This window comes from Scleropages formosus, chromosome 1 (genome assembly GCF_900964775.1).
Source record: "Scleropages formosus chromosome 1, fSclFor1.1, whole genome shotgun sequence".
Classification (NCBI taxonomy): domain Eukaryota; kingdom Metazoa; phylum Chordata; class Actinopteri; order Osteoglossiformes; family Osteoglossidae; genus Scleropages; species Scleropages formosus.
Genome location: NC_041806.1, coordinates 45677641 through 45705551, shown reverse-complemented (window position 1 = coordinate 45705551; position 27911 = coordinate 45677641). Strand labels below are relative to the sequence as shown.

Here is a 27911-nt window from a genome sequence, read left to right as displayed (position 1 = left end):
TCCCTCAGTTACCATACAAACTGTACTCCAGACTCTTCCACTCATCTGGGAAAACATTTTATTCAAAGGTTATTTGTTATACACTTTACTACAGATGTATACATTAAGACTCAACAGATCTCTCAAATACATTTTTCCATGATGACAATGCGTAGAACTATTCTTCAGAGGACGGTAAAAAGTGTGGGGGGGGGGGGGGGGTCAGGAGGAGAGATCCGGGGTCCCTTCGAGCAGTGACGACAGCCCACTAAGAGGAACATTCTAGAATGCATGCAGTAGAAGAGATGTGAAAAGGGGAGCCTTCCTTCTGTGCTGTGACTTCACCTCAAGGCAGTGAGTTCCATGATGCGCAAATGTGCCTGAACTTTGAAGGAATGACTACTGATGTTACTTGGGAGGTCACTGAAAAATGCAATCCTCCTGTACTGCTATTAACCCACCATGCAGCACATAAGTCAATTGTCAGGACATCCTCTGCTGTCCTCCTGCAAGGGGAGTGACCTCCACACTTAAACTAGCTGTACAGGCTAAGGAGAATCATTAAGCAACCCTACAACAGTGCACTGATATTTAGAGCAATGTACATTTACTATACATGTTTACACTTTTCGCAGAACGATCTCTGTTGCAGAAAAATTATTTTACACGAGTCCTCAGTGCATAAATACTGACCATTTTTGTTTTATTGCTGTATAGTTCAGTTCTATGTTTGCATGAAAATATTTTACATTTTGGTTCTCAAAATTAGCTATAAAGTTAAAGCTGAACGGCACATGCTTGTAACATGAGTTGTCGTTCAACAGCAGTACCGTACTGCAAACTTACTGATGTAATGACCAACGTGAGACTGCTGCATATTTTAATACAGATGCCGTACAAAAGCGAGCAACAGTTGATCCAAAAAAAAAAAAAAACTAATTTGCCCTGACAGCTCTGTGGCAGCTGAGAGAAAGCACATTTTGAATGAGTTAGTGACCAAGAAACCCAAATCCCAAAATGGTGAACACCATTCAAGGGGAGTCCTAAGAATTTAAAACATTAGGAAAATAATGTATTGCACATCAGTTTCATGAAATACAGGTGTAAGTTTTTAAATTTATTCCAGACTAAAATTATGGCCTGGACATCATTGTTGCCCCAGTTTCTATTAACCTCACTTTAAAAAGAGTATCTTATATCTGCCCTACATAAATAATGGGATTGAATTAAGGATTAAACATCGTCTCCCAAAATGACCTTTAAGGTAATACGAACAAATAATACAGTAGATTGCATGGTATGCATCCCTCAGACATCCTTCACAAATGGAGGCCTCTGTCATGAAGATGTTCTGGAAGCATTTATTACAGCCATCAGTAACTAGTGTGTTTTAACATAGAACCACCTGTGACACTGGGCATGGGCTGAGCAGTCAGAACCCGTGCAGTCATCACTTGCCTGCATCAGCACCATCTAGTGTAGAGCAGAGCTACGCCTCTTACGATAACTGCAAAGGGCAGTTGCGGTCAGCCAGAGTCATGGCATTTACTGGTTTCTAACACGTCCTGAAGTTCTCCAGTGAACAGAAAACGGTCTGCCTTCTACTGTCCCACAAGCTGACTTTCCATATGTTACTTCAGCCCCACTAGTCCTTCAGTGAGTACTTGCCTAATATAGTAAAACATCACATCCCTTATAGTGTGCAACCATTGTGTTAGCTGTACTTTCCCTTTCAATTTACGCTGAAGGTACGAAGTGTACGGAAGGCTGCAAAGCACGCCCCACTAACCTACAGCCCTGCTATGAGGCTCAGGAGGATAAAAGCATGGTACAGTGTGCACTGATAACACTAGAGTTCGGTGGAAGTGACTTAAGAAAGGCATCTGCTAAATAAATGTAAATCATTCAAAGGATGGATAAGAGAACCAAGTATCAAACTCACTCCATTACTATACAAAGTATATGCAGTTATGATGCATTTAAGTATTTCTATGTCTTAAGTGTCTAGTTAGGACCAGTGGGGGCAGTTTGTACCAAAGTTCACTCAGCCCTGTGTTTTCCCACACGGATGCAGCGCAACCTCGGTTTCTCTACAACACTCTTCCCTCCAGCAGCTGCTGTCACGGCTCTATTCATGTGTACAACAGCCAGTAACTTAGGACAGTAAAAATGGTGATGTGAATTAAATAGCGCGTTTCCATGGGAGCCTGTGAGCTGCAAACATCACTCCTTATCTCACGCCCCCAGCCGTTTGTACCTGCCCCTCCCCCTTTGTGCACCCACTGCCTTAACTGGCCTCAGGCAGTTGTCACATGGTACAAAATGCTCTTCACAGAGTCTTTCACTTCTTCCTCTGCCCCCTTCAATTAGCCACCCACCCAGCAACCCTCCTGTTCCACAGCTCTAGGAGGAGCTTTCTGCGCCCCGCGAGGGGGTCTCTTCTGATGGCGTCTCGCTGGAGGTTCCCGTGTCACCGTTCTCGAGTCTGTCACTCGCTGAGCTCTTCTCCAGGGCTGCAGGAGGGAGGGAGTAGCATTTACGTTATTTTTTGCTACAGCCAGTTACCTGTTACACATTCCAAAACACACCTTATAGTTAACCAAACAAAAGGCACAGAACAGGTGATAAGCACTGAAGAGTCTGCTGTTGTACCCTTGAGCTAAGAATTGCTATACCCGTATGAATCTGTACTAAAAGTCGCAAATCAGTTGACAGAAGCATCAATTCAGTCAGGAAATGCACAGAAGCAATACGTAAATGGTAAATATTCATCGCCACAGTATTTCTCAACCCATAATGCAGTTACAGTTGTCTATAGAAACACATTCTTGTCTTGTGGCAATGGAGATGGATTTCAGCCTCCAGCTCTACATTCAATTTCTTACACAAATATGATTCAGAGTTCTGTTAATTGTTGGATCCTGCATGTTAAGCGCTTCCTGCTTAAGTAGCCTTAGGTCTGGTGCTCCTGAACTTGGACACCAGTGAAGACCTCGCGCAGTTCCAGAACACCTGCCTTGTAGCGAGCTGCTGTCCCCAGCTCCGCTGCCACGGCCACCTGCTGATCCTTCCTCCAGCTCATCGAGGTACAGGCGGTAGCGATGGCCACTGTCGTCTTCATACTCCACATTCTCATCATCTGAATCAACTTCAGGAGCCACATAGACCACCTCAAACTCTATCTCACCCCTCTGGCAGGAGACAGCAGACATGTCAACGTGAAGCACATTCAAGTCCAATAGGACTTTGATGAAGCAGAGCTAAAGTTTTTGCATTGAACTTCATGTCCACTCGAGCTCAAATCCTATGCTAAACATTCTTGCATTTCCTCTGTGCTGACCTATATTTCAACAAAACCTTAGCTTTACTGTTACATCTCCCAGGGTAAAAATATAAAAAGTAACGGTTGTTTGTATGCTAACCAGACTAGTAGGGCGAGTTCACTCCCTCACCTGCTGGGAAAGGATGGTCACTGCTTCCTTGTGCTTGGCATCCCGCAGGTTGATGCTGTTGACAGCCAGGATGGCGTCTCCGACATGGAGGCCCCCGCAGCGCTCGGCTGGCTGGGTGGGATGGATCTCTGAGATCAGGATCGGCACACCATGCTCCTTCCCCCCCTGATCGTGTAGGAAAAAACTTAAATATGCAAAATTGACACCCAGATATGACTAAATCTGCTCTCTATTGGTTTATGAAGAAACTCACAGTGATGGAGATTCCCAGGCCTTCGTGATCTTCTTTGGTTAGCACCACTTTCCGTATGGGCCCAACACCCTGGGATTTCTTTAACGAGTCTGGGTCCTGAAGCAAATTTAATAATCAGAATTGTGTAAGGAGGTAAAAAATGGTGGGTCAAAACCTCAATATTTTCAACACCAGAGAAGTCTCCCAAAGGATACTTACATGGCCCACGGGGGATGGTAAGGGCTTCTTGGGATCGTTGCGTCCCCTGCAGGCTCGGATGACCGTCTTGTGGCGGTGGAGATGGATTTCGGCCTCCAGCTGGTTCCAGAGCTTGTCATGGGCTGGGCCTTTCATGTCTCTGCCCAGCAGCTGGATCTGCTGAACCCTTAATGTTGAGAGAATGCCAGCAGTGTCATTCTCCGGGCAGGGCAAAAACAGAGTAATGATTGCTTTCCAAATACTCTCCAAAATTTAGCACAACACTGGGTGAATACCTAAGCCAAGTTCCTGTTAAACCATGTACACTGACAAAGATTATTAATTCCTTAAATCTTTCAATAAAAACATGCCATCAGTATCCAGCACACTCAATACAGATTTACCATAAATGACAGGTGTTTTACCTGCCAGCCAGCTCCTTGTCCAGGTACTTGGCAGCTAGTCTCGCACCGTAGACCTCTGCCTGCAGCACTGCAATGTGTCTGCGTAGCGCTTCATTCTCCTTCTTGAAAAGCTTGACTTCAGCCTCCAGCTTTGCCTCTTTCAACTTCTCTTTCTTGCTGGCCTCCAGCTCCCGCTCCTGCCATACACACAGAGGAGTCCGTATGTTGGTAGACATGCTCTGGGAGATGGGTAATCGTTCACCAGCAGGGTTGGTCACATTTACATCATCACTAAAGCAAACAAACGTAAACGTCAGGGAAGGACAGGACAAAAGGAGCAACTGGCTGCACCCTAGATGGCAGGGGTTCAAGTCACAGTGGCGCAACATCTACTTTGACAGACAGGACCAGAAATGAAAGGTACAGGTGATGCTGGACCAAAAGCTCACACCTTCCTCTAATGATGGTGAACCACAACCCAGAGGCCGATTAAGGTCAGTGCCCCTCGAACTAGATCCTCTGTTTGTCCAAGGTCACGAATGAAAGTAGCGTTGGGTAATGCTTCCATCAAAACATTTCCTTGGAACTTTAAATGTAGAACATCTACTGCATTTCTCCTTTGAAGGCATGACTACAGCGTTTGCGCTACGATGTGCAATGACACATGAGATCTGCGGAAAGAGGAGAAATATTCCTAAATCTGTGGAAAGTATGTTCACAGCTAGAGAGGATGTTTTGATGGATGCATTTGAACCAGACATTCTACCACTTGGGTTCCACATGTGTGGTTATTACTGGAGCTGCACACTAGGGAGGATCTTCTAAAGACATATGCAAACTAAAGAGCAGAGGAAAGGAAAAACAAGAGGACAAACAGTGATGATGCCTGCATGTACTTTTATTTATATCTGGGACATTTATGCTGAATCCTAAGTGAACCAGGAGTTGATTCCACATCAGCAGATATACAAAGCACTTTTTTCCAAAGTTAAGTGTCACAGTGCTTGACTGATCAGCCTGACCTCAAACTTGATTCAGTCAACTTTGTTCATGTTTTCTCAGGAACGATCCCCATGTGAACACTGCACATACAGGACAGCGCTTGTGGTTCATTTCAAGAATGCGAGGGCAAGCAGACTGCCTCACACCTTGTGCGGGAACTAAGGAGCTAGTGAAAATGTGGTCGTTTTAGCACAGGATGGAGGTTAGACAGCACAGAGAGGCAGGTGGGGTTGGCTTAGTCCAACTTACCATGTCCTCCACTGAGGTAACAGACTTGGAGAGCGAGAGAGGAAAAACAAAGGATTTAAAGGTTAGAAAGTGGGCACAGCACACGGCAATTACAGTCAAGCAGATCGATACCCTTAAAAGATGTGAATCTGAACAGAAAATTTCCTCAGATTAGTTCCTGCATCTAATAAGGCAGAATGCAAATGATAGTCGACTATTTATCCGGCTCTTTAGGCCAAAATGTTAGGAGCACGTTAGTGCTCGGTGTCAGCAAAGCACCCATGCAAGCGAAAGTAAACGATGCAGAGTAGTCTGAGGTTACTTTGTTATATCCTCCAGATATGGGCTGACCTCCACAGAACAAGAGGATTGCTTTTTTGGTACATATTAAATGACTGTTACTCATCAATAAGGCAGACCTTCATGTTTTGAAAGGACACCATAATTCATATGGTCAAAGGATCAAAGTAAATTTTTCCCCAGACACAGGGATGACAGGAGTAGATTGCAGGTGTCTAGATTTTCATTTAATGCTGCTGCAATACGTTTAACCCCTTCTGCCTGATTATGTGTACTGCTTACATTCACACATCATATGGATATGCATTGTTCAATAAATAAAAGGTTTTGACAAGTATTATAAATCAAAGTCACGGCAGAGGTGATTAAATATGTAATAAATAGCCTGAACTTAATGGTAGGTTAAATATAACTGCAAGCATTCTCTCAAACGGAGTCTTGCTTATTGATCAGGGACCTCTTTTGCATGAAAATATTTGCTCTGGTTGCTTTGGGGAACAATCATCACTTCTCCTTGCAAAACTCATCTCCTCTTCTGTGTGCATTTATGAGCAACATGTGATGGAGCAGGAGTGTGTGTTTATAGAGATCTGTAATTTGGGATGGGTCTGTATGTCTCCAAACACCCCAAAACTGATACGGCTCCTTCCGAGGTATACTAGCATCCAGATAAGCTGTTATCATGAGCCGCTTCTGTTCTGCCTTCTATTCCTCTCCTTTTACCACCTCTTGTCCTTGGCAAAGAATATATTGTTTCCACAAGCACCCACATGTTCCTTGAACCATTTTGCTCATTTATCAGCTGTAGACTCTCGTGTGGTTCTAACTCCCCATTTCTCCTAGCACGGGATATGCTTGAGCTTCCTCCTCAACTGATGACCCTTATTACACAATTGATGGTGAGAATGTATGCTTTCAGCAAAAACAGCATTTTTGTACCGTTCCCAGAGTCAGCCATTGCTTAATTTCCAACTTCCAGTCTTACAGCGGGGGCTGCTGCAGAGTTTGGGAGCTGGCTTGACCAACATGACACCTCAGAAATGACATGGGACATATGAAACGATGCAACTTGTAAAAAAATCTGAATTAACCAAAACCATAGGCCGAGAATTTCCAAACACGTTAATGCAATTCATCCTGTCACGCTGTCAGATATAAAATGAGTAATATGTACAGCACAATACTGGATGAGGATCTAAACCAAGTTGCTATTAGCAAACCATTAATATTTACAACCTGTACAAGCGTTATTCTTTACACTTCGTTATTTGTTGTCTGAAGCCTGCTGCCACTCCTAATCTGGCAGTGTTGGCACGAGGTCAACAAGGAACCTTCAAAGTGAAACCGGAGCAGGGAGGGAGATAGAGAGATGCAGGATAGCGTGTTGGCTGCAGCCCTCACCAGCTTGGCCTTGATGGAGTCCGAGTCCATGGTCTGACCCGCCTTGGCATTGAGCTGGAGCTGCAAAGCATGAAGCTGCAGCAGCTGGTCATGGACCTCCTTCTCCACCATAGCCTTTTCCGCTTGCACGGCTGTCAGTTCCGACTTGAGGTCAACCAGCTGTGCCTTTGGCAAATGCAAACAGGACCAGTTAGGACAGTGCTATATGACTGATATGCATTAATTTGTTAGATGTCAAGGTGTTCCTTGGAACGTTTCAAAGCTCTCCACTTAAGAGCAACGACCCCTCTTTGTTTACATAACATATAGCAAATATCAGTGGTGAAAGCATGAATCTGCCTCGCAATGTCATACCATACCTAACACCCCTGAAAAGTAGTTCTAACAGGCTACTTTCATTGTAAGTATTTCTGTATCTGTACCTCTGACGTGTCACGGTGAGTCAGGACCCAGCGCACGTACCATTGCTGTATGGAACATGCACACCTGCTTCTGCTTAGCCACTTCTCAGGAGCGGAAGAACCATAATTTCTCTTATACCACAGAAGTCAGATGGCACTGCTTCATATAATAGGTTCATTCAAATTCACACTGAAAAGAAACTTGAATTATATGACTAAATACACAGCATTGTTATTCTCATGGTCTTTCTATGAATGCCTGAATACAACAACCTGGAGTCATGTTCCTTATTTTCACTTCACTTGTGTTTATTTCAGCAAGGTGAAAATGTAACATATAAAACATCTTCAGTGAAACACATTACAATTAATCTCAGTTCCTAAACTCAGCATAAGAGCTGCACTCCTCAGCGCCCACCTGGTGGTCCCACTCATGAGAATTCGGAAATCAGAAGTCTGTAGGTTCTCCATTTTGCCCCAGATATGATAATGAGCTCCCTGTCTCTCAGAACTGCTGAATCCCTTCCAGCATTCAAAAAGGGTTTCAAAGTATATCTGTCACATTTCCTGGCCAATTTCCCAAAAACTCTGTAAATGAATCCGACACCATCTACTAGAATCTATCCACTTGCTATCTGAATGTCACTTCTGTGAGCAGCTACTTGAACGACAAACATGGTGACCTTTGATAACACTGTGACTAAGGTTCTTGGTTGTTGAATGCACATTTGCTTACTTAGTGCTATATGTCATTTTGGAGAAAAGTATCTGGTAACTATGTAAATGCAAGCGACTAGATGCAGGAGAAGCTAAAAGCGGTGCCAAAAAGAAGCTAATAACGTAACAGGTATCTATGCAAAAACAAAACATACTTTCACCATCTGCCAACTTCCTGTTCATGCTCACAGCAGGAAACTCAACATTGAAGGCAGTGTAGCACATCATTTCACATGCCCAAAACAGAGCCAGTGTTGTACCCGCTGTATATAAATACTGACATCTCTCCCTAGCAGAGGATGGAAGGCTGAGGAAGAACATGTTTTTGGGAACAGTGCCGCTGTGCTTTGAAGACAGTGGGCAGCAGTGCCAACCTTTCTCTTCTGGCAAAACCGCACATAAGCAGCAGTCCAGTGCACAAATTCCAACCACACCCTCGCTGGGGCAACACCTGTGCTGTGGTCCTAAGCCGAGCACCCATAATTGAAATTTAAGTGCCACGGAGACATCCGGAATACAACCTGCTTCCCAACCGCTGCATTAGCTGAACGCTCAATGACCGGTTGCGTCAATCAAAGTCTGTTGCATAGCAACCAGAGATCAAGTTGCACTTTGCACAGGCATCACAACAGCACTAGGGAGTTTCCTCCTTTTCTTTCACTGCATTCTTTGGAAAAAACTGGCTCCTGTTCTCAGAGGGGGATTAAATTTCTCATCTCTCTCAACAGAACCGAGGGTGATGGAGCAAGTGGGCTGATGCCCCCGGGTGCTGTGAGACAGCTGGGAAAGCAAATGGCTAGGTTCAGGACAGCTGAAAACAAGAGGGGTGTGACGAGGTCTTATAAAGAGCTGGAACAGCCTGAAAATCTGAATAAGCTAGAACCCTGGAGCAAGGACTAGGCTGCTTCACTGAAAAATGCAACTAAATAACTACGAGTAGACAAAATAGAGTTCAACAGCACTTGAATTCAACACAAAAAACAGATGCATATCATTTGTTGAAAAACTGGTATTGAAACAGACAGAGGAATTAATTTAATCATAAACAAGGTGGAATGCCAGTGTACTTTGATCTGGAATTTTTTCAGCCTTTGAATGCTAACAAAACAGACTCATCTTCAGCCTGGAGAAGAGTGACGAGGGCAGGACTGCGTTCTGGGCTGACGACACCTGAGACTGTAAGTCATGTCCCAGGTGAAACTATCAGGGTCTAACAAGTGCAACCTGACAAACCTGTCCAGGCCAGACAGATGTAACTCAAAATGAATCACTGCAGAGAATATCGCTTCAAGGCAAAAATTAGTATTCTACCAGACACATGTGCTTGATTTGAGTGTCAATCCCACTTAGATGTCATAAGAATATAACTCTAGCAAAACTTACTTTCAGAGGCCCTATAGCAGTCTCAGTCAGTCAAACACACACACACACACCTTTCTCATCAATTGCCAAAAGTAATACACACCCTCCCAATGGCAAACCTGATTATTTTGTACAAAATTGCCTTGTTAGATTTCATGGGAGTCATCCGGCAAGATGAACACAACTTGGAAACAGTAAAATGAAACTCTTTCATTGCCTTTCAATAACGGCCTCATTCAGAAATGGTTTGTGCTCTGCATCGCATGGAGACCATGTGGGGAAACGGCCAAATGTACAAAAGACCTTTATTTCAGTTTTATTTTTAGTGAAGTGTGACATTTGTTTACAGCAAAGCTGCAGTCTACCAAATACTCTTTAGGAAGGTTCTGTCTAATCCAATAAGATCTCCCGTCTTTGTCACAGGAGACCTCAGACAGCAAGAATATTGGAAAATGATAGAAACTAATCTACAATAATCCCAAAAAGACACAATCCCTATAAAAACAGATTTCCTTTTTCCTTAAACATTCAATAAAGTTAGTAAAGTCCAACTAAAAGGTAAAAAAAAAAAAAAAAAACCATTTCAGAACCACTTCAGAGAGTTTATTTCTGGAAAAACAGATTACGGATACAACTTCTCTTTTAAAGACACTTCTAAAACTATCCATTACCAATAACCACTCCACTATACCCATTTCAGAATTACCATGGTCTGAACCTTAACTCAGAAACAGGGTGTGAGGATGTATCCCTTTAAAGGAACGCCTATCTATCACAGGGCCCACGCAGACATGAGGAAAACACACAAACCCCAGAGTCAAATTCAAACCCATGTCCACCCCAACAGCCCAGGAGCTGTGAGGCACCAGCACTACCTACTGGGCCACCCACTTTACAAACCAATTTATAACAAAGTTATAGCAAAGTGTTTAAAAGGCTCAGTGGATATTGTCCTTCCTTCCTACTGTGCTCAGGATGTCAGCAATACATTCCAAGAGCCAACTGGACTGTAAACACTTAAACCCCCCATTGTCTAATGTTTTTCCTTTAATCAAGAGAGACATCTCCTGTTCCACCATCATTTTTGTTTGTGTTACTCATAAAAGTAAACCGCATGCTTTCCAATTTACTTATTTAAATAGCTGATTCTTAACAGACTCCACATTGTGTCTTATCCCTCATCATAAAGGATTATCCTGGAGAACTCATCATGCAACCTATCTGACAGAGGTCCAGTCCTTGACTTCCTGTTGCTAGCTAATTCTGGGCCACTTCATCACCGGAGACAGTCCCTGTTTTCTACAAGAGGTGGCATGAAACAGTGTAGGAGGCAAGAATTTATAAGAAGCAGTCTAAAGCCTTAACAGGAAAATACCAACAACACAACACACTGGATGCCGTGTGTTTACAACAGGATGAGAACCCTATGCAATCAGGATATAGGTTAAGAGGTCATCCCCCGGGGTCTGCAGGCCTGGGTTACCTGTAGTTTCGCATTTGTGGAAGCCTCCACTACTTCACCCAAGAGAAAGTTAATGAACATGTGTCTGTGTAAGCGGTTGGGGACAGTGATTTTTTTTAACCTAGAAAGCTGTTGGTTTAAGTCCCACTTCCTGCCACTGCTGTAGTGTCCTTGATCAGGATACCATGAATTACTGCAGCAAAATCCCCAGCTAAAATCAACAGCTGAATCCTTGTAAACGTCTTTGAATAAGAATGTCGCAAGTTCAGACCGGTGCCATCTCCACTGTTCATTTATTAATGCGCTTTAGATCGACACTCATAAATCATCATCGTCTGAACTCTAGGAATAACGAATAGTCGAAATCTAGGATTTCAAAGTAACACCCTGATTGAAACACTAACTGAATTGTTCACTGCAGTCTAGGATTCCATGCAGGTGTCAGTCATCCACAATGAGGGGGCAGTGGAAATATATGAACTCAATGCAGGATAAATCCTGGGGCAGCTGGTAGCGTAGTGGTTAGTTGCAGCCTTGTCCCAATGGTTGCAGGTTCGAATCCCATCCTTGGTACTTACTATATAATTGCTCCAGTAAAATTACCCAGCTAGATACATAATTGAAACTATAAAATATATTAGTCGCTTTGGAGAAAAGCTTCAGATCATGATTTACGTTCATTATGATAAATATTAAGATGTACCAGGGTGCTGCGAGTAGAATGATGTCAACTTAATTCTATCAATCAAATCAAATGTGACATCACCACCAACCAGAGAGAGTGCAGTGAACGAGTCGCCCGCTGCTGGCCGCTACGGCCTAATTCCTATAATTAACGATGTGATTTTAAGAAGAGTGTGTTTTGTATTCGTTTGTTTGCGCACCTCCAGTTTGTGGTTCATCTGGAAGACGGTCTGCGCCTTGTGGCTCAGCTGTGCGAAGCACGAGCTCAGGCTCGTCATCTTCTGGCGGCCCTCGTACGTGATGTCCGCCTGGTCCGGGTCAACCTCGCCCAGCAGCAGGTCCACGTCCACAAACGCCTTGTCGAACTCCTTCTCCAGCACCTCCAGCCAGCGAAACATGGACATCCCGGAGGCCGAGGCGGAGCTGGGGCCCGCCGCCGGGGACGTGCCGCCCGCCGAGCCGGACATCCCGATTAGCTCGGATAGCTAACCGCAAACCGAGACACACAGCGCCCCCGCTTCACGTTTACCTCTCCTTTACCTCACTTTTAACCCGTGCTAATCAGATTTAACGAGTAAACGTTCCGTCACAGGGACTCTGCCGAGTTAAATGACGGCTAAAACTGTCTGTCGAAGGTCCCCCTTCAGCTTTCCCGAAACCAGGAAATCCGAATCTGTGACGGGAAATCGACGTATAGGCTGGCACTGTCTGCCACACAGCTGCGCTTGGCAGCAGGAAGAGCAATCGAGCGCAGAAAGCATCAAATTTGGCGTTACCGATGCCGTCATTTCCTGTCTTTTCACGCTTAATTTCAAAATGTTTTCTTTCGGTCATTTTTACGTTTATATTCCCCTGTCTTGTATCGACTACGTGTATTTGACAGTTTTGGCCTGAAGTCGTGAATGACTAGGACTGTGGAGCATCGTGTTCTCCAAGGATGAAAAGCCAAGATAAATATTACACAACATTGGAAATATTAAATAAATTCAAGGAAATAATTTGTAAGCTATTACTGAAGTAAAATGCAATAAAATTATTCAGTTTAGACATTTAAGATTCAGTATGTCACTTACGGGGGGTGCGGTGGCGTAGTGGGTTGGACCGCAGTCCTGCTCTCCAGTGGGTCTGGGGTTCGAGTCCTGCTTGGAGTGCCTTGCGATGGACTGGCGTCCTGTCCTGGGTGTGTCCCCTCCCCCTCCGGCCTTACGCCCTGTGTTACCGGGTAGGCTTCGGTTCCCCGCGACCCCGTATGGGACAAGCGGTTCTGAAAATGTGTGTGTGTGTGTGTGTGTGTGTGTCAGTGTCACTTACTGTGATTTCTACAGAGGTGGCCCTCAAATCAGTTCACAATTAGTGTGGTCCATAGCCAAAAAATCATTGGACACCCCTGACCTAATGCTACATGTAAACATAATTTCAAGCAAAATAAAAAGAATTAAGAGGGAAAATGAATGAAGCTCTCAGTTAATCTTTCACTGCAACACCTTGAAATTCAAACCTTAAGCTTTGAAGAGTAGGTCCAACATAAAGCAACTCAGAGCTTACAGCGAATTCTTTAACAAAGAAAAGGAAATTGCATTTCTGCAACAGAATGGGCAGTAAATAGTTTATCAGCAAGTTTCTCACGCCCACAAACAGAAGGGTCATCTATTACTGCTCCTGTCAGTCCCTTGTCAGTGTCAAATGTTGTTCTAAACCAAGATAAAAATCTCTGCCATTGTTTCCAAATGGCGCTAAGAAAACGCTCTTGGTAGCCTTTGCTTTAGCTGAGGTATTTAAGCCCGGGTGTCAGAACATACAATAAGAATGCTCCCCGTCCACTGAAATGCCAAACTAAGCAGGAGTTTCACAATGAAGTTCATTTTATTCTTATTCTACGTTTTCGTATGTCCTTCCAGTTTTGGTAGCGATGGGTGTCCAAGAAAATGTGTCTGTGAACACGGAAACTCTGTGCGATGCTTCAGGGTGCAGGTTGTCCCATCAGCCGTTTCTAAAGGCACACGGAAGCTAAACCTGGGATACAGCCAGCTGAAGGAGCTGAAGGTAGGTCGGTGAAGATCCAGCCGAGCAATGGTCAAAATTGTTACCTGGCAAATGCTCGCTTTACCTCTCCAAAATTTGTCACTACAAAGACAGCAATCACTGTTTTAAGGGATGTAAGATGAACGGTGTGAGGTCAGTATAAATAAAATTAAACACATCCGACCCAGCTGTAGTCTGGGTCAGTTTTTAGTAAGTTTTATTTTTAATTGCTCTGTTAATGATGAATTATAAAGTGCAAGCAGCAATCAAAAAGTGCATAAGGGAGTGATTTTAACACGTACAACCAAGTATATAATAAAACTGTTGAGGTACATATTTCAGCTGTACTCATTGTAGGTATGTGCTCTAGTCTTCTATTTAATATTTATCTTTGATCATCTTGCATACTAAAAATATTTTAAGTTTCAGCATGAATCTGAATAAGGTAAATCCAGTTTTTTTTTTTAAAAAATAAAAAGTAGTAGGACAGCTTTATTAATTTTTAGTTGGAATGCAAGGCTGTTATAAATGACCCTGAAGGCAATGCATTGGACAATTTTCCTATTTCTGCATATTTCATGAGCAGTTTCAGAAATAGTTTATGTACTTTTTTTGACAGAATATTAAGATTTTAATCATGTACTTTTCAATACTTCATATTGTGCAACAATCAAAACAAAAAATTAAATTAAAAACACAACCAAAAATGTTCACTCAATCTGACTTACAATTGGTTGGAATGTAATTTTTAAACAGGTGAAATACTGTTTTAAATGTTCTATACAGACTTCTCAAGATGTGTAGTTGTTGATATGACTTCTTATTGGTACTTTTGGTGCCATCCAGGGCAAAGATTTCTCCAGTCTGACAAATCTTGAGGAGATTGTTGTGTCCTCATGTGGAGTGGAAGTGGTGGAGACTGACACTTTCAAGCAGCAAGGTCTCCTAAAAACTCTGGAACTCGCCAAAAACAAGCTGACGGACATCCCATGTGGTCTCCCCCACAGCCTGGAGGTTCTCAACCTGGGCAATAACAGAATCCAGAGCATCCAAGACTCATGTTTTGAGGGCTTGCGAAAACTGCGGGTACTGGACCTCCAAAAGAACTTGATCAACAGCCTTTGGGGCAGCACTCTTATTTCACTGGTGAAGCTGGAGTTTCTGCACCTGGATGGCAATGGTATCGAGACAGTACAGGGCTCTCTCAGGCTCCCGCTGCTCAAATTGCTGAGCCTAGCAGATAACAAGATATCCTCTTTGCCCCCATTTTGTCTTGCACCTTTGATGGCCCTGACCACATTGCAATTGCAGGGAAACCTCCTCACAAGAGTGCCACAAGACCTCCCTCGGTCCTTGATCTCCCTGAACCTGAACCAGAACCAAATAAAGGTGCTGAAGACCAGAGAGCTGGGCCACTTGAGGCGCCTCACAAAGCTCTCAGTGTCCCAGAACAGACTGGCCTCTGTGGACGGGAATCTGCGTCTGCCCAACCTGACCACTTTGGAGCTGTGGGGAAACCAGCTGCGGGTGGTCCCAGGCAGACTGGCCCCCAGGCTGGAGACCCTGGACTGCAAGCAGAATTCCATCCAGGAAGTCACACATTATCACCTGTGTGGCCTGAGGCACTTGAGACACCTGTTCCTGGAGAACAACACCATCCAGCACTTTGAGGCTATCGCTCTGAAGAACTGCATCCAACTAACCAACCTGGCCTTGGAGCAGAACCTACTTTCAACAATCCCAGAGGGGTTCGGTCACACACTTTGTGAACATAATCTATTTTTGCTCAGTGACAAATTATAAGAAAAAGTCTTGACAAAAAATTTGAAATGTGTATGTGCTCCTTTGTTACACGTATTGCGTACCCAGCCTGAGAATATTGAAGTATATGGCAGGCCAAAAATTGACTCAAGCTATCATTTCCAGTGAATCCATGAGTCTGTTTGCTACTGGTAAACCATGTCTTATTTCTGCTTTGCTTGAATACCACAGGCTCCCAGAATCCTTGGTGCGTTTGGACCTGAAGGGGAACTGCATTGAGACCATCCGCAAGCAGGAGGTACGCCCCCTTAAGCGCCTCCAGGTGCTCAACTTGCGAAATAACAGACTGTCTTCCCTGGACCACTCTACTGTGGAACTGCTGCCTGAGCTCAGGAAGCTCTTCCTGGATGGAAACCCTTGGAACTGCAGTTGTGAGCTCCTCAGGGTCAAACGGAGCCTCCTTGCCAGGAGAGTGGAGATCCGAACGGAGCTGTGCGATGGGTCAGCCCACCCACCAGGAGACGACTGGCGGGCCCACCTGAGGGCTCAGAACATATGTGAGGACTACCTCCGGCAAACAGCTCCAGCCATCCAAGGGCAGAGCTCCATGCCCATCGATCACACAGACCATGAAGAGTATTACGACTATGATTCCCTGGTATAGCGTGCGTTGCTGTTACAATATCGGGAGCTGTTGCAACTCATGTTTTTATTATACTGAGTAAAATTCATCATGCTTTAACCCTATGTTTTGGTGTTATAAACTGAACGAGCAAGATAACGAACCTTTTTGATGGTTAACAGGTAAAAATCAAGCAAAAAGGGAATGTATGTTGCATAAGGACTATTCAGTTTATAGGCCCTCATGGGATTTTTCAATCCCCTTAATCAATGTATTATCCAAAGCTATTTAAGTACTTTTTTGGGAAGTGGAAGATTCTGCCTGTCCTGACAAATCCGTTTGCTGTCTTCCTGTTTGAAAACACTACACTTCCTTCTGTCTCAGTGAAATCAAGGCTTTTTTTTTTTTTTGACAGGGTTAACTGGAAATAGACTTTTTACATAAAGGACACTGAAATGGTGGAAATGCTCGCACACATAATGTTTTGCCACGTTTTTTCTCTATGCTAAATGTACAATTTATAATATCAGCATAATTACATGTAATGACATATTGCAGCAAAGGTCAAAGGTGAGCAGGGAGTCTGGCCTGTACCACATAGTAGTGTACCTGATCACTGATATACCAGCGCTTTCACTGGATAATATGACTACACTGACCTGCGTAGGCACCTTAATAGAATGTAATAAATATGAACGCTTATACGTTTAGTTTTCGATTTTATAGCACATTACTGCATAATAATTAAGACTTTAGTTTGACGCCGGTGCCATAACCGCTCTCACAGGAATGAAAATGGGACAGAGACTGTTTTTACACGCGGACACAGTTAAATACGGGGCAACGTAACAGCGACTGAACGAAAACCGGGTCGCAATATGAAAAGAACTGTCGTTATTTTTACAATTCCACGTGATTTCTGCATTTACTCATAGTATTCACTAGATGGCGAATTACAGTACAGGGAATATCAGCTTATACGTCAGATCACCTCTTGCGTATGAGGTCGTTGGTTTGGTTATCCAATCAGGGCGCTCCACGTAACACCGTAAGTTCAAAGTGCAAAGGTCGTAGGGGTGAAAGATGGCGGCCAGTGAAATGAGGTGTTGGCAGTGAATTACACGGCGCTCCCGGCAGTCCGAAGTGTGGCATGTGGGTTTGTATGAGGTTCTGATTGATAACAGACAGGTTTTTGAACGTCGAAGGAAAGACCGTGTTATGGCCTTCCTGTACGAGTTGGCGTGGCGGTTCCTGCATGTTGCTCTCCACGTCCAGCGGACGCTTCTTTCCTGGTTTCGAGCCCGGCTCCGGAGCTGCGACTGGCGGCTATGGAAACGCGCCATGGCCGCACTGCTGGTGCCCGTGGCGCTCGGCTTCCACGCGCACCGGCGCTTAGGACCGGCGGCTGGGAAGCGGGGCTGCCGTCGCTTCCGCTGGGGGACGGATGGACGCGCCCTGGAGAAGCTTCCGGCGCACGTCGGCCTGCTGATCGCCGAGGAGGAGCCCCGCTGCGCGGACGTGGCCACGCTGGTGGTGTGGTGCATGGCGGTGGGCATCTCCTACGTGAGCGTGTACGACAGCCGAGGTAAACGAGAGCGCGGGGGACAGCGAGGCAGGAACAGAGAGCTGAGACCGGTGAGAACACAGCGGTCAGGCCAGGGGCGCACAGATGTGATGAGAAAAAGCTGGACCCGTGAGTGAGCGGGACTCCCGGCATCGCACTGTTCCGCATATAATACGGTCCTGTAGCCCACCTGCGTCTACGGTCTAGTCAACAGAAAGACATGCCGTCAGTGTGAATGATCTTCCACAAGTTTCCTTTAACTAATGTCTTTGTTACGCTATCTGTCAAGCTCTCTGTACCCTGCCTCACTTTCATTGCATCTGATGAATTATTACTACTACTCGAGCTGACTTCTTTCTGACTGTGTTCCTGTGTGAAACTAAGTGGTTTAAAGGTGTGTAACAAACGCGATGGCATCGGAGGGTGAAACGGAACGCGGGATGAAGCCCGGCTGAGTTGGACACACTGCTGTTGGGTTGAAACAAACTTGTTACAGAATGAGATGTGAACCATCAAATGATTGAAGTTGGATAAGGGCTCAGTGATGCTCTGAGGAAAATCATGAGTAACAAGGGAGGAGATGCATCTCTCCACACTGACTGGCGCCTCTGGGTAGGGGTGCAGGGGAAGGGTTACGTTCTATCAGGTGGTTGGATCGAGAACCTGGACTCTTCAGCCATTGTCATTAGGAGTTTGTCCACTGCAGAGCTGCGGTGGTCCTAAGCCTATCCCAGATGCGCAGGGTGTGAGGCAGGGTACATCCTGGAAGGGACACAGGCCTATCAAAGTGTGATCTCTCTCTCTCTCTCTCACACACACACACACACACACACACACACACACCTTAGGGGCAATTTAGAGTCAGTAGTTCATCTGCAACACCTGACTGTGGGGAAGGAAACCGGAGGAATCCCACACAACGCGTGGAGAACATTCAAACCAGCAGATACTTCTCACAGTACCCACCAGTAATTTGTAGGTTCTTGCCTCAGTTTGTAACAGGTTTTTCTTTAATCCTGACGACTGTGTCTTCACGCTAGTCTCAAGCGCTGTTTTGTGTTATACAAAAAAAAAAAAAACACAGTATAAAGTGTCACAAATTCACACCATGCTTTCACTCTTTGGAGCTAATTTCTGTCTGTCCTGTACAGCTTCTTAACCATGAATTAGTTGATTCTAGCATTTGTGTTCAGTATTTCAGCGAAACTGTCCTTGGATGACATGTCAAGGATTATGGTTTGGCTGCCACCTCCTGTTTCCTCTAAGACTTGTGTGAAATTCACTTCTCACCCAGATTTTACAGTGAGAATGACCAGCTCAGCATTTTGTATGAGGGGAAAACTAATGTTGTTGTGCAAAGTCATGGCTCTGGGGGGGAATTGCAGATATCTTTGAATAACCATTTCTTTGCTAATAGCTGTTGACCTGGTAGACTGTTGCGAGTGGTTCGCATGTCACGTGACCTTCAAATTTAAACTCGGCCTCTTACTCATTGTGCACGGGGAATGAGCAATCGTAAAGGAGCCAGAGAAGATGATTCACACGTTTAGCAGAGTCTCTCAAAAAAATGAATTGGAAAATAATTTTTCAACAGAATTTGTGAATGAACAATGTCCTCTGTAGTGAACTAAAGCACTTTATCCCACAGATTGACATGGTTGTAATGTTTAGAGCTCTTGGATGTAAATACTTTGTTTGCATTATCTTTTCAGCGTCTTTCCTGCTGTCACCTCCAGTTTACCTGCTGCGCAAACCACACTGTAATCTCTGCTGTCTTTTCACTACCAGGCATCTTCAGAAGAAACAATTCCAGACTCATGGAAGAGATTCAGAGACAGCAACAGGAGCTCCTGGGTGTCGACAGTGCAAAGTACTCGGTGGAGCTTGTAAACGGCAGCAGCGAGAAACCGGATAGTCAAGGTGGGTCGAGAACCTGAATGGAGTTTTCATCGATAGCAAGTTTCATTCTCTCTAGCGAATGAGAGCTACTGACTTTGTCCGTTTTGTGTGTGTGTGTGTGTTTGCCTTGTAATGGATCTAACCTTTAAGATCTCCTGCAGTGCCAGACCTTATCATCAGCAGGTGATGTAGGTGTATGAAAGCTCATATGCTTTCATAATCACAGGAGGTACTGTGCTATGAAGTGTCAGCTCTGCTATAGTCCATTGAGTGAATCTAGTGTGTTAGTCTGGTAACACTCACCACAGAGGAGTCTGAAAATGAACACTTGGAATAGCGGTTAAGGATCTTCCTTTCAGGGGGTGTGGTGGCACGGTGGGTTCAGCCAGTGCCTGCTGTGTGGCAGGTCTGGGGTTCGAGCCCTGTTTGGGGTGCCTTGCGACAGACTGATGTCCAGTCCTGGGTGTGTCCCCTCCCCCTTCAGCCTTGCGGCCTGTGTTGCCGGATTAGGCTCCAGTTTGCTGCGACCCCGCTCGGGACAAACGGTTGTTGACGATAGATGGATTAGATTGTCATCTAAATGGTTTTCGTTGAATGTCACCTGATTTTTAAAAAAAAAAAAAAAAAAAAAAAGACATTTCTTTGTATATTGAAGTAGTTAGTGTTTTACCTATTTATGTAGCTGGGTTTTTTTTTTTTTATAAAAACACCAGTTCACGGTAAACACCTTGATCAAGAGTAATGCAACAGGGGGTGAGGCTCAGCCCTTGAGTCTTTTGATTCCAAGTCAGCAGGTCTGAACACAGTAGGAGCTGTGACATTGACTTATTTCTCCTTCCTCCCAGGGCTAAGGTTGGTTCAGTGGTCCAACACAATCCTTGTCCAACAATCCCAAAGATGCACTGTTGGCAGAAGCTCTTTGTAAAGAGCTGATGATGGCAGAAGTATACATCTGAGAACCATCATTAAAGTCTTTATATTGACATTTGTGTGTTTTCCTTTTACGTTACTGCATTTTTTTTAAATGTATGGGTTTCGGCTGGGCACCTCGATGTTGAGTGGAAACTTGCTTTTATGTTGCTTAGATTTCTCATTCCAGTCATGTGTGTTAGCTTCATTTTGTTCAGGGTTGGGACATGAAGTATAAGATCACTCATAAATTGTGAATTTGCTCTTGTTCATCACACACTGGTTTCTTGACCTCAGGTCACACTTCAGAGTTGAGTTGTGCCATCAGTTTGACTGGATCCCCCGATTTAAACAGGGTAGAAAGTGATTGGCGGCTCAAAAGGAGGGAAATGGAGAAAAGAACCAAATTGTCCAAATTAAACTGAGGCGGCCAAGTTTGAAAGAGATTGGGAAACAGTGGTGGAAAATTAGCTGTACAAAATGACATCTTGGCACCACTTTACAGCTTTGTCATAGGGGTCTTCAAAGAGCATTGAGGTTTATAAGGTAGTAGGTGGTCTGTTGCCCAGATTGGAAGAATCCAAGTTTGAATCTCACCTCCTGCCGCCCCCCCCCCCCCCCCCCCCCCCCCCCCAAATCAAGATATTTACTTGGAATTAATATGGTGAAAATTACCCAGCTGTATGAGTGGATAAATAGCCAGTTGGTTAGGGTTTTATAAGGTGAAATTGCTTTGGAGAAAAGTATAAATGTGTGAATAAGACTGTCTTACCTGGACTGTGGGATTCCATCTGTTAGGATGAACAGCTGTGCTTTGTGAGAGACTGGCTTGTGATTGGGCCCTGAGCAGGAGGTGGAGTCAGTCCTTTAACCGCCCCCACAGTGTTCTCGTGCCAGGCGGTGGTGAAAGTGCTCTCTCCGGATGACGGGAAGAGCAGCATCGTGAGTGCGGCCCAGCAGCTGTGCCGAGCTGTGGAGCAGAGGGAGAGGGCATCCAAGGACATCAACATAGACCTGCTGGACTCCATGCTCAGAGGTAATGTTACCTACACTGTCGGCACTGGAAGCTTCCTTGGCCTCCCAAGACACATAACTTCATCGTTATGGCTGAGAGGTGGAGGGTGGTCATTGCTCAGGGTATCTCGCCTGTCACCTAAATGGATTTTTTTTTTAGCACAGGGAGTTCTATCCCATCAGAGCTGCGGTCTGTGGGAAAGCACTGTGTGATTTGTGATTCACAGTGTGAAGTTAAGGCTGCTGATGTGACTCAAGAGCCCGAGTCACCTTTCGCTCAGCGTCCCACTAAGTGTGAAGTCTTTGCACACAGTGGTGTCTGGCATGTAACTGGTGACGATGGCTATCTTGGTGGAAAAGAGGGAGGTAAAAACACAAGCGTATAATGTTAGATTTTAAGTAAAAAATCAACAAAGCTGACATTGTTTCTGTAGATTCATTTGTTGCTGAGAAACTTAAGTGTTGACTGTGAACTACAATTTAATTGCAAGGTCTATAATAAATAACTTGTAGTGCATCAAGGGCCGTCACAAGTACCTCCTCCCCCGTTGTCCAAGTCAGTTTTGTGTCTCCCATGATATCTTCATGCAGTGTGGGAAAAATATTAAAGATGGAGTCATCTGCTAAGGTGGAGAAACTGAGCAGCAGGGGTAGAAATGATGAAAAGGCTGAGCTAACAAGGGCTGAAGGGCTGGTCTCCTCCAACCTCCCTTAGCCGTAAAAAAAAGCTGCTGGTGTCCCAGCTCGATCCAGCTCTGTGCAAAATTAATCTTCCTTTAATGTGTGCTAAGTCTCGGACTTTGGGTGAGATGTGTGGAAAGGCACATTAATCTAGCTGATACTTTCCTGAGAGCTGCTGGCCACCTCGGCAAGCATCTTGCCCCAGAGCAAAGCTTCGTCTTGGATTGCGGTCGAAAAGGGAGGCCCGACGGCCTAGCCTCCGAGTCTTCTGAAAGTCGGTCCCATAAACTGTAAAGGTACAGTGTCCCCCCCCCTTAGTCACCTGAACCAGTGTACAAATTAGTACAAATCTTTGTGTCTTGCTGCTCAGCTGAGTTGATTCCATCTGGAGTTTATGGCAGATCCGTAGCAGTTTCACTCGTATTGGTGATTCTCGGGGATTATTGCCCCACCCTGTCGAAGGGATCTGCAGTATGGCTGCACGGTAATTCACCAGGTGCAGCTTATAAGGATCAGCAAGAAGTGAATCAATTGCTTGTAGCGTTTGCTGTCTCCTCGAGGGATCAATACAGCCTTGCAGGACGCACTCCATTATAATTCTTCGCACTCTTTGGCCGCAACAGCGCTCAGTGGCAGTTAAGGTGTCACTTGTACTTGCTGGGCAGCTGAACTAGAGCGCTGTCAATGAGGCTTTGATGTACTTGGTAGCAAACGCCAGCGAGGCCAAGTAGCTGAATCGCAGCTGTTTGCTTTACAGAATGAAGTTTGGGTGAATGAACTTAACCATAAAACACAAGGATCTGTTGGTTCTTGTGAAAGATGTTGTGATTCTAGTGTTTTGTGTCCTCTCGCATCCAGATTCGAAGTGCACGCCGGATCCAGACCTGGTTCTGAAGTTTGGTCCGGTGGAAAGTACTGTGGGATTCCTCCCTTGGCACATCAGGCTCACCGAGTTCATGTGAGTGTCCGTTAACATGCTTTTCAAAGTTGGTGTGGAAATCGGCGATGGGATGAACTGCGGAGACACTGCAGTGAACCCTAACCCCACTGGCCGCACAAATTTAATCTCAGGAGACGGTTGCTGATCTTAACTCCAAATGAGAACCTTTGATAAGCCTCGAGATCCTCCTGGACCTCAGCAGCCTTCAGCTCACTCATTAAATGAGTTCTGCAAGTTCAGCCTCAAGGACAGTCATACGTGTTTTTCTGCCTTTGTGTGTTTTTGCCCCTATGGTGAGGTGTGTGTGTGTGTGCGCGCGCGCGCGAATGTTCTTACCTTTCCACCATTCTCATTGCATTGAATCTGTCTGACAGTTCTTGTACTACCTGCTGCTTAAATGCTTGGAAGGAATGACAGTGATTCCGCTCACCTTCTGTGAGCGCTCATACCATATGAACGTTTGCCTTTTTTAGACTGAAACCTAGACTACATGTTTCTAGTCAAGACTGCCAAACCTTTTTTGCATTATTTTTCTTCACCTCAGTTTTTTTTGTCCAAGATGACAGCGATTTACTTCTTTTGTAAAGCAGAGTATTTCACTGTACTAAATCAGGGTAATTCCCTTGATCGAGGGTACTACAGCAGGAGCTACATTTTGCTTGCCACTATAAAATTGTAAAATCAGTCATGGTCTCCTTGATCAATCATAATGTTGCTCTGAAACATTTTAGGGAGAATGTTTCTCATATGGACAATTGTTCATTGAACTGGTGATGTAGTCAGTTGGTGGCTGTGTAAATTCACTAAGGCACCGCTAGGTGGCAGCGTCTCTCTGTCTAGGTGACTGTGATAGTGGTGAGGATTTTATATCACATTTTAACATTTTATGAACAATAAAAACCCAATGTAACCATTTGCTAATGCTGGTGTGGCTGTTAATGATGTGGATTAAAGTTTGTTCAAGTCTCACTCCTGCTATAGTTCCTTTGATCCAGGTACTTTACCCTGAAGTGAAGTAGGAATTACCCAGCTGTATAGAAAGGTCAAACTTTTTTTGATAAAAACATCAACTGGGCCACAGTTTATTTTATTAGCTTATTGTCTCTGAATTTCTTGTAATGCCTCAGCACACCTTAACTGCAGTGATTTTTCTTTTTCTCCTGTACTCCCCACCCCAGTTCCTGGGGCGAGACAGGAAGTTACCAACCCTCCTTCCTTTCTCCTTCCTTCACAGCTCCTTTCCCAGCCATGTGGATGTCTCCTATGAGGACTTCTTTGGTGCACTGCAGCACTATGCTGCCTGTGAGCAGAGGCTGGGCAAGTGAGGGTAAAACCCCAGCTCTGCCCCTCATAGAGACTCTGGTCTCGCTCACCGCGTCTCTACAGCAATGAGCTCCTGCGAACAAGCACCCGTCTCCTGCCACAACCCATTCGCATGTTGTCAGGCTCTGCCCCCCTCCTGCTCAGAGACCAAGGGGTCCGCCACAGGACTGCAGAAGAGACTGGTGACTCCACTTGCAGGAGGGGAGCGGATCTTGAGTGGCAGGAGTCGGCCTGGAAGAAGTGGACACCTTCTGGAATGACGGGTGGTATGGTGTAGACCCTCACTTTCTGTTGGCTTCTTCTCAATCCCTCCCCCCCCATGTGTTTAAAAGGTAAAGCTGAATTGTGTGAAATATCTTGGTGCTCCCAGCAGAAAGGTTTATCAAAGTAATTTAAGCCTGATAATTTAAAATGGCAGATAACATCCCACTGATGCATTTCAGGAAGGATCCTGTGCGCATTGTGGGGGAAAAACTTAGTTGGAAAATCCAATTTTTGTCTAGAATTACTTGAAATACAGTACGGCTTGCTTATATTTGAAATGCATTTTTTTCCCTAGCCCATCTCTGAAAGGATGCAAATGTATGTTGAGTGGCACAACGGGAGGAGTCATGGCTGAGTGTAAGATTGCCATGATACCGACACATCAGAACATGGGCTTTTGTCTCTCTGGCCAGCAGCACACACTAATTCCTAGGAAATCGGCCATTCCTCCTCTCAGCTGTTTGACACACGGCTTGCGTATATTACACGAATCATGGCTTCTCACACTAAAATACCTCTCCGTCCATGATGGGTACATGTAGAATCGCTGAATAAATTTGCACAGTTGCTATAATTTGTTTAAAAAAAATATTTTCCCTTTGCTTGGACTAACAAGCAGATACCCAGTTTTGCAGGGGCAGCTTTTTACTGCTTCCAACCAGGACAGGCCTCTTGTTTTGTATACGAGCTGCAGCTCCATTTCGGCTCTCAGATGTGATTTGTTGCCTTTTTGCTGCAAACTGCTCTTTTCTACATACTATTTCAGCCATATTTTGTTCACTTTCATCAGTGTATGTGTTTTTTTAAGCATTTTTTTTCCATAATGCGAACTGCTGACTATTAGTAATTTAAGTCCCGCCCACTTGCACTGTGATTGGTTGGTGTTTGTACGAGGAGGTGATTGGCAGCTGTGCACCGATTGCACTCGGGACGCCCTCGATTGCAGCAGCGCCACTCTGAGTGCCTGCTAGATGTTACTGAAAGCCAGACTGGGGACTTTTCATCTGGATGAAATTTCTTGACCACCTGTGTTGTAAATGGTGTTGGTTTTTTTTTTTTTTTTTTTGTGACTGAAATTTTTGTTAAGCTTTTTTAAACAAAAAAAGTCTACAAAATCAAGAGCAGGTGATCAGTGCAGGTGAACCTAGAAGCTGCATTTTCTTTTTGTGTGCTTCCGTGTCATTCTCATAATCACCAGTGGTAAAAATTCCCGTTCCATTTCATTGAAAAAGCCGCACGTGTACTTGCTGTGCATCTGACTCTGGCAGGTAATTCTTGACCTGGTGTCAAATGTCGGCACATGAGACTAAAAGTGCAACACTTTCTTCCATGTTTCCAACTGGCAGTAGAGTTGACGCTTGCTAGGTTGGTCGGAAACATTTCCCAGTGAAACATCAAGAATATTTTTGTCTGTGTGTGGATTTCAGGATGTTGTGTTCTGTCCCTTGAGGCATAAAGGAGGAGGTCTAATGTTTTGCATCATACCGGGCTCTTCTTTCTACATATCAGGGTGCCCCCCCCCCCCCTCACATACACATGATCACACATTGTGATTTGATTGACTGAGATCTAGATTTTTTAACGAAGATCCCCCATTAATTTTTCGCTTTTTACAATCAGCAATACGTTGTTCCATCAACTGTATTTCAACATTTTGTTAAAATGTAGGCCAGATATTAACATTTTAAAAGATTAAAAACACAGCTGGTATATTGATAGGAATAGTGCTCTTGTAATTAGCCTCCTTAACTGTGTGTGAATGAAGCAACTGTCTTTTGGAATTTATTTATTCAGTGTGACTCCGTTGTCTGCATGAGAACTCTAGCGATGGGCGACTGATGGAACGGGATGGAGTTCGGTTCTTCAACGACGTTCTGCGCACGTAGCGAGAAGCATTACACCTGTTAGCGTTTGTGGTCTGTTAATACCTCAAAAGATCATCATTTTGAGCTGCAGGCTGCTGCGGGTGCGGAGACTGCCGGCCACGGCCAATCACTACACCAGGAGGAGGACGGTTCGCGTTAAATCGGTTGCTCATCCTTAATGTGAGCAAAGACTGGTTTCATTTTTAAATATACACCGTTTGTCTCAAACCTTTGGCCTTCACTTTTAACTGTATAAAAAGCATTGCGAAATTAATGAAGTTGAATATATGCCAGTCAATGGCTTCATTGGTATTTTATGGCATCTATGTCTCTTAGGTCACACAGTGGAACATTAAATCAAAGGGTCTTTGTACAGATGCCAACCTCAGCACTGATTGGGCTGGATGGTGGAAACTTGGGCTTAATCCCCGATGCTACAATTTTGTGCATAAATATTATTTTTGAGGGTGAGATTGTCGTGTTTTCCGGATTGGCATGTCGGGGTTCTCTATGTAGAAAAACGGCTTGTTTTATTTGCCCCTTCTCGTTGCTACTCGGAGGGATGGAGTGGTCTCTCGGAACATAACCCGCACATATTAAAACATTTACAGTGGGTTTCTGTTGGCAAAGCGTTGTGGAGAACAGCTTTGTAATTCACTTTCATTAACGTCCTCCTCTGGAGCCGCTCAGCCCGTGTCCTCGAGAGTCTCTTAGGAACAGCCCGTCTGCATATTAATGCGGCCGTGACTTTCGTACAAATATTTTGCGATAGTTTTCCAGAACTGCTGGCGTTCAGGTTCACGGGTGGGACACAGCTGGCTGCCGGTTGTTGTCACAAGTACATTTACAAAGACATGATCTTGTTGATATCTTCATGATCTGTGTATTTATGGCTTTTTTTTTTTTTTTTTTTTTTTTTTTTTGGTCTGATGCAATGGGGGAAAATGCAAACGGGCATAATTTATAAGGCTGATCACTTGATATGGGTGCCAAAGCCACCGGGGTTTGCATTTTGAATGTCTTTGATGTTTCGCGCTGAAGTTACCTGAGCAAGCTGTTGTTCTTTGTGTATGATTGTATATAATGTGTAAACAGTTTTTATGAATCAAGTCAAATCAATAGAAGTACCCGTGTACCTACTTTAAAGACATTAAAAAATTTCAAATTCAGGGATCCTGTGTCTCCTGTATATACATGTTGCATTTAATGTTCCCAAAAACGTTAC

The 27911-nt window shown here is 44.5% G+C and overlaps 3 protein-coding genes across 4 annotated transcripts; 2 read left to right on the top strand and 1 right to left on the bottom strand.

Annotated features, from left to right (window-relative positions):
- Positions 1-51: 51 nt before the first annotated feature.
- On the bottom strand, positions 52-12517 carry gopc (golgi-associated PDZ and coiled-coil motif containing). 2 transcript variants are annotated; one of them, XM_018742534.2, is made up of 9 exons: positions 12023-12517; positions 7197-7361; positions 5517-5540; positions 4287-4462; positions 3883-4048; positions 3685-3780; positions 3432-3596; positions 2996-3170; positions 52-2492 (listed from the first exon to the last, which is right to left on the bottom strand). In XM_018742534.2, exons 1-9 carry the CDS (start codon positions 12287-12289, stop codon positions 2383-2385), a joined length of 1344 nt encoding a protein of 447 aa, XP_018598050.2. In that variant the 5' UTR covers positions 12290-12517; the 3' UTR covers positions 52-2382. The 2 variants fall into 2 exon arrangements, with proteins under 2 accessions (XP_018598050.2, XP_018598052.2); XM_018742536.2 differs by lacking the exon at positions 5517-5540.
- A 1032-nt stretch (positions 12518-13549) lies between these two features.
- Positions 13550-16269, top strand: LOC108928472 (nephrocan-like). The gene is made up of 4 exons (XM_018742406.1): positions 13550-13572; positions 13721-13865; positions 14691-15592; positions 15837-16269. The coding sequence occupies exons 1-4, from the start codon at positions 13550-13552 to the stop codon at positions 16267-16269; spliced, it is 1503 nt and encodes a 500-aa protein (XP_018597922.1).
- A 1040-nt stretch (positions 16270-17309) lies between these two features.
- Positions 17310-27857, top strand: nus1 (NUS1 dehydrodolichyl diphosphate synthase subunit). The gene is made up of 5 exons (XM_018742545.2): positions 17310-17812; positions 19580-19711; positions 21483-21635; positions 23153-23252; positions 24469-27857. Exons 1-5 carry the CDS (start codon positions 17446-17448, stop codon positions 24557-24559), a joined length of 843 nt encoding a protein of 280 aa, XP_018598061.2. The 5' UTR covers positions 17310-17445; the 3' UTR covers positions 24560-27857.
- The last annotated feature ends 54 nt before the right edge of the window (positions 27858-27911 follow it).